The 6,564-nt window shown below is 53.5% G+C and overlaps 1 protein-coding gene across 1 annotated transcript; it reads right to left on the bottom strand.

Annotated features, from left to right (window-relative positions):
* Positions 1-2,124: 2,124 nt before the first annotated feature.
* On the bottom strand, positions 2,125-2,927 carry CLDN14 (claudin 14). Its single transcript, XM_021677967.1, has one exon. It carries the CDS (start codon positions 2,925-2,927, stop codon positions 2,214-2,216), a length of 714 nt encoding a protein of 237 aa, XP_021533642.1. The 3' UTR covers positions 2,125-2,213.
* Positions 2,928-6,564: the final 3,637 nt, after the last annotated feature.

Here is a 6,564-nt window from a genome sequence, read left to right as displayed (position 1 = left end):
GTTAAGAATAGTGTTTATGTCATTGGGTTCTCATGGGTCTCATTGGACCAAATTAGTAAACAAAAACTATGCCTGGCACATAGTAAGTGCCCAGTAAACTGTAAGCACTATTATTATTGGTCTTTCCCCTGAGTAAGAGATAGGGACATTAACTATTTTAATAGTGACAGAATTCAAGAAAGAATTTGAAAAAAAGCGATTTTATTTTTTCTTTAATTTGTAATAGGTCTATTACCTAGAATAACTTCACCAGACACCTTCTAGACCATGACCATCAAGGCAGGACTGCCAGAATGTCATTCTGTTTTTAGAAGATTTTATTTCCCTTCTTTATTAGTTTAGATTGACTTATTTTTATAATTTAAAGAGTAGGTTAAAATCGCTTGTTTCATCCGACATGAATGATGACCTTTCTGGTCTAACTCCCTGGCCTGGATGGGATGGCAGATTCCAGCCCTCCTAGCTTTTCAGGCTAAAATGTATTGCACCCCCTCCTTCCAAACAGAGGTGGCACCTGTTACCTGGGGTCATAAGGCCAACAAAAAGTGGTGTAGAGCTGCTCTTTTAACCCCCACTTCTTCATGTCGGGAAGGTTTTCCTATTGCCAGAACTCAGCAACAGAGTAGTTTAGGAGCTGTGACTGGTAAGGCCTCAAGGAACCAGAGGGTCTCTCAGTGGAAACACATTACTGCTGAGAGCCTCTGCCTGCAGGAGAAGCCCATGGCGGCTGGGTTTCTCGTCACCATCTCAATGGCCTGGAGGACCCTGTCAGGAGGAAGCATGAAGTTAGTGGAGTACAAACCCACATCTGGCCTTGTTGCGTCCAGGGGCTCCAGGCTGCGGCCTGCCTGGCCCTTCGACCCTTGTCCAGGAGCCTCCCTGGGATTCCACCCCCCTGGTCCTGGTCGCCGCACCAGCGAGCCTGGCCAGCTGGCTCCATGTCTGTGCTGACCTGCTGTGGCTCTCCTCTCTGCAGGCAGTGGCTGCTGGAGCCCTGGTGGTCCTTCTCCAAGGCCCCTTGAGAATGGAGGGATCTGTGTAATTGCTGCCCTATGTCTAGGTCTCAGGCTCAGCCCTTCCACAGGACAGGGTATGTTCTTTACACGTTCAGAACTCGAGGTTCGGAACAGAGGCATAAGCAGAGCACCACAAGGCACGTGATGGGCAAGGCTGTGAAATGGACAGAGAAGAGGACCACGGTCCCCAGGCTAATGGGAGAGCAGTGTGTGTGTGTGTGTGTGTGTGTGTGTGTGACAGCTCTCTGACCATGTGGTTTAGATCACAACCAGAAAGCATCATCAATGTTCTTAGAGCAGTGAGAGCTCATCTGGTCCTCTCAGCAGTTCTTTCCAGCTAAAGGAGAAGTCAACACACTCTGTACCCGCCCTGATGGAAGCTGCCTTCCTGCTTCCGTCACCAGAAGAGAAGCCAGAGGTGTCCTGCGGGGCCCTCGGGCACAAGCAGTGCTCCTAACTGGGCTTCTTGCCAATGCCCAGAGAGCCAAGCAACCAGGCGCCTTTTGCTTTGTCTTTTGAATGCTGACTTGTGCTTCCTTACTAGTGGGAGCTACCAGTAGAAAACAACATCATCTTTACTATGGGGTTTACGGCAACCATCTTTCCCCCTAGGAAGGCCTGTACTTTCTGCCCTCCTCTGGGCTTAAGCTGGAGTGACTTTTTGGTTGTGTTGCTCAAGCAGCTTTTAGATGAATATCAGCCCGGCCCTCCTCTGATTTTCCCATCATGTGTGGGTTGGGGCTACTCCCGGGGTGTCCCCATTGCTTTGCAACGTGGGGCCCTGACAGCGTGCTGTGGTTCCGAGACCTCAGCCAACAGAATAGACTGGAAACGGCAACGGATACTGTCCATTTCATTAACAACCACATCCAAAAGGTTTATTCCTGTATTGCAAACAAACCCCACAGACCAAACTCCCAAGTTGCTTTTCATTCAGCTGTTATTAAATCACCCACATAAATACATATAATAAATAAAAAACCAGAAAGGATGAAGTCTTTGGTATATAGAGCTTTTCTCCCCTTCTCTTATTTCTCCCTCCTTCCCTGTGTTCTAAGCCCACTCCCTCGTGTTCATATTATTCCTCTGGACACAAATAAGTAGCCCAGGAGTCAACTTTGTGCCGAGAGCCGGCATCGGGGCGAGTCTGGGTCCTGCTGCGTCTGTGCGCTCGGGGGAGGGACAGGTCCTGGGCACTCACACATAGTCGTTCAGTCTGTACCCGCTGAGCGAGGCCGAGGTGGCCGAGGGGGCCCGGTTGTCCTTGAAGGCGGCGGGGGGCCGGTAGGCGGGTGCGGTGGTGGCCGTGGTGGCCCTGGGCTGGGCCTGGTAGGGCCTGGCGGGCCCCTCGTCCTGGCAGGAGAGGCAGAGCAGTGTGCCGCCGATGAGCGACAGGGACGAGGAGATGAAGCCGAGGTACAGGGCCTGCCCGATCTCGAACTTCATGCTGCTGGGCAGCAGCGGGTTGTAGAAGTTCTGCACCACGTCGTTGGTGGTCCAGGAGACGGCCACCATGCACAGCAGGCCGGCCAGGAGGAAGAGCGCGCCGCCCAGCACCGCGAACGTGGTCTTGGCGGGCGTGCCCTTGGCGCAGCGCGTGCACTTCATGCCCACCACGGCGCAGGCGCAGGCCACGCCCGACAGCAGGCACGAGATGACCATGAGCGCGCGGGCCGCCTGCAGGTCCCGGGGCAGCGCCAGCAGCGAGCGGTAGATCTGGCACTGGTAGATGCCCGTGCTGTGCCACACGCACTCCATCCACAGCCCCTTCAGGTAGGACACGGCCGTCAGGATGTTGGTGCCCACGTGCGCCGTGCGGCGCCAGTGCGGCAGGACGGTGGTGATCAGCGTGCCCACCAGGCCCAGGAAGCTGAGCAGGAAGCCCAGCAGCTGCACGGCCGTGCTGGCCATGGCCCCGGTGGCCGGCTGCCGGGCTCGCTCAGGCGCCCGCCGGAGTCCTAATGAAGCCGGGAGGCGGGGGGAGAGAGGGGAAATGGGTTAAAGATTATCTTGATGCATTTCTTTCTGCTGCCAAAACTGAGTTTTCCATAGGCAGTTGGTATGACAATTAGCATATTTTTTTTTTAAAGATTTATTTATTTGAGAGAGCGAGAATGAGAGAGAGAGAGAGAGAGTACATGACGGGGGGGAGGGTTAGAGGGAGAAGCAGGCTCCTTGCTGAGCAGGGAGCCCGATGCGGGACTCGATCCAGGGACTCCAGGATCATGACCTGAGCCGAAGGCAGTCGCTTAACCAACTGAGCCACCCAGGCGCCCCGACAATTAGCATATTTTTATAAATAGTTTCTGCCGCTTCATTGGGTGAGAGAGTAAGCTGCCTAAGTTTTCCCCGGAAAGCCAGAGGGGAAGGGATGACGGCAGAAATCTGGCTGGCCGGGGCTTCCCAAGGACCCCAGGGAAGGGCAGTCCACGGCCCCCACTTCTGATCTGTCAGCACTGAGCAAGCACGTGTGGGAAGTTCTACCTTATGCAACCCTGAAACACTTCTGCTGCATTTGAATCTCATTGCGTACCGTTTGGTCAGTAATCACTTCAGTTGTTAAACCAACCCGCGGACTGACAAGAGTTAAGGTGTGTGCTACCCCTGACTTAGAAATTAGCCTCGGATTGCCCGTCAGGATGAAATGACTTCGGAAAGTGGGAGACTTCCCTGTGCTCTCAGGATGGGAGAGATTTAGCAGCCACAAGCAGGTCTCATGCTTTCTTCCAGAGTCCTGGAGCTGGATGTGAACTTAGAGATTGCCCACGGATGCCAGGGGCCAGGAACGGCCAAGGTCACCAGCGCCTGAGGTGCTGGGGCTCAGACCACAAATCAGCGACCACCCCCTCCGGGCAGGCTACCTCCCCTCACACTTCTCTGCAGAGGGGTGGGCTTGTTGTGAACCAGGTACTGCTACCTGCCTTCCTGAGAGACAGGAATGTGGAGCCATTTCAGAGGTTTAAAAAATTCTAACCATGGCAAAATCCAGCACACTTCTGGGGGGCAAGGACCCAGCACGTCTGTAGTGACAGACAAATAGGGGACACTCAGGAAATATTAGAAGGGAGGAAGGAGAGAAGCAAGGAAAAGGATGCAAGGAAAGAGTAAGGGAGGAAGGAAGGTGGGCAGGTGAGCAGAAATACCCCAGTGAGCCCCACAGGCTCCTCTTTCTTGCCTGGGGCAGGGTACCAATCCATGTTGCCACCCCCACCGGCTGGGTGACTCTCGGGGTGTCTCTCTGGGCTCAGCTTCCTTCTCTAACACGAGGGAGCTAGACTCCATGGCCCCAAAGCGTCTCCTGGTCCTGAAGGGAGAAAAGGGACGCTTCTCCGCTGATGACAAGTCACTTCAGCATCCTGAACCAAGGAGGAACCCAGTAGGCAAAACCCACCCCTTCCTTCATCTCAGTTAAGCATGGGAAGGCTGCAGGGAGCAAACTGTGGGCTGGCAGGGCCTCTCCCACCCAGGCCATGCAGACGCTCACTGCGACGGTCTTGAACCCTGGGTCCCTGGTGGAGAAATCCCCTACTCAATTACAGTACAGGATTTGGTTAGTAACAAACACGTGACGTTTCCACTGCGGGCCTGTACCGTCATCTTGCTGGATTTAAAACTACGTACTGGGCTGAGATGTCTTAGCCTTGTAGCTAATTCCTAGCTCTGTGCTGGTTAACGATTCCTAGCTCTGTGTGGGTTAACAAGCAAAACTAGGGGACAGCAAAACACTGTGGTGCCAAACAGGACATGCAGTCCTTTGGCAGTGGGGACAATATTAGGGTTTGCACAGGCGTTTTAAAGGATGATTTGTTCAGGACACAGTGTTTTTCACACACACCTCACACTGACTGGTCACCTGCACCTTGTCTCCCCACGAAGGATTTTTCCCTCCACTCAGCAAGTGCGCACTCTATGCAGGTGCTGGGCTCAGGGTGGGGAGACCCTGGCAGTCCCTGTTGCCCAGAGCAGGGCCGGCTGTCCTGCAGTCACTGCCGGGGAAGAGATGGGGCCCACCCAGGGGTCGCTTTGATGTGTGGGCCAGGGCTGCTTCAGCGACCCTCCGATGCGCTGAGCGCCCTGGCAGAGCTGACACCCAAAGCACCAATTTCTAGGCATAAGCCGTGCTGGGCGCTTCTCGGACATAACGCGGCCCAGTTTATTCCCCCTAGTAACCCAGGGATGCGGCAACTGTTCATCCTGTTTTACACACGGGGAAACTGGGTGCAGGGGATGAAGTTCCATGCCTGGCCGGGCTGGTCTTTTCTGTGGTTTAATTCCTCCTTCAACCACTACCCTTCTCAAGTAAATAGGAGTGACACTGGTGTGAAGACCGCAGGGGGTGGGGGGAGGGTATCATCAGTGCCTTCTGGAGAGTTGACTCTTCTCCCCAAAGACGTCCCAGAACATTGGTCTCAGTCCTTTGGCAGTGGGCCAGGTGGCCAAGGTGACCAACCGTTCCGGTTTGCTGGAGACTGGGAGGCTTTCAGTGTGAAATCGGGATAGTCCCAGGCCAACCTGGACAGTTGGTTCCTCTAGGTAGCCGAGAGGCTGCAGACTTTTCCAGATGACCTTTGGGATGCTTCCAGTCCTGCCTCGACGCTGTCCCCAGGCTGATGGCCACGCAGGCTGTCCCTGGTCCAGGGCATTCTGAGGCTTCTCAAAGCTTTTGTTTGTCAAGGTCAGTCATTAAGTGCACTGATCCTCAAGAATGTGGCATAAAAGCTAAGCCTCCTTGACCCCATTAGTCTAGGGAAGTGGACCAGAAGTTTATTGGAGGTCTAAATATTTATGGAGAGCCATGACTGCTAATTTTAGAAACCATTAGGTTCCTATTTTTAAACTTGTACTAGAAGGATTTGCTAATTTAAGAAGTGGGTGTTAATGAGCCCCCAACTCCCAGCCATCAGCTCTCCCACCCCTTCCCTGTAGTTACCGGCAGCTGCTACTGGCATTAGTGTCATAATTCAGCTTCCCCGCAACCACTTTTCACTTTGGGGCTGTTTGGTGGAAAAACAGCTTCAGATGAATGCATCTCCTTGGAAACCGCATAAAATTCATCCCTGATACTCCGGAAGGATCTTGCCCAAGCATGCCTCCCAAGAGGGGCAGTGCATGCAGGACTCAACTAGCCAGCAGGTTGAAGAGCTGCAACTGCTTCACCTGTGGGCTGCTCTTTTCCTGCAGACGTGTGTGTGCTTGTGGAAACATTAGCTAGGGAGACATGAGTCCAAGACAAATATGGTTCTAAGAATCAAGTTCCAAAAAGACCTTGACAGGCTGGGTGGGTGGGGCTGAGCGTAACAAGATAACGCATTCCAGGAATAAATGCTGGGTCTTGCACTGGGGTTCACAAAGCCCCCAAAGCACACCCCTGGGTGGGCAATACGTGGCTTAGTTGTGTGAGCGAGCAGGATTTAGGATGGTGTTTCTCAAGGAATGTTTCTGCAACGCTGTGTTTGCAGGATGTCTTGTGTGAGGAGTGTAGATGTCAGGTGGGTTTGAGAAGAGCTGGTAACTGCAGGCCTTCTCGCTGCTGGTAATACGCAGGTGT

The sequence above is a fragment of the Neomonachus schauinslandi genome, chromosome 1, assembly GCF_002201575.2.
Source record: "Neomonachus schauinslandi chromosome 1, ASM220157v2, whole genome shotgun sequence".
NCBI lineage: Eukaryota > Metazoa > Chordata > Mammalia > Carnivora > Phocidae > Neomonachus > Neomonachus schauinslandi.
This window is presented reverse-complemented; position numbering and strand designations above follow the sequence as displayed.

Coding starts and splice junctions, on each gene's coding strand:
- CLDN14 (XM_021677967.1), bottom strand. CDS start 2,927: ATGGCCAGCACGGCCGTGCAGCTGCTGGGCTTCCTGCTCAGCTTCCTG.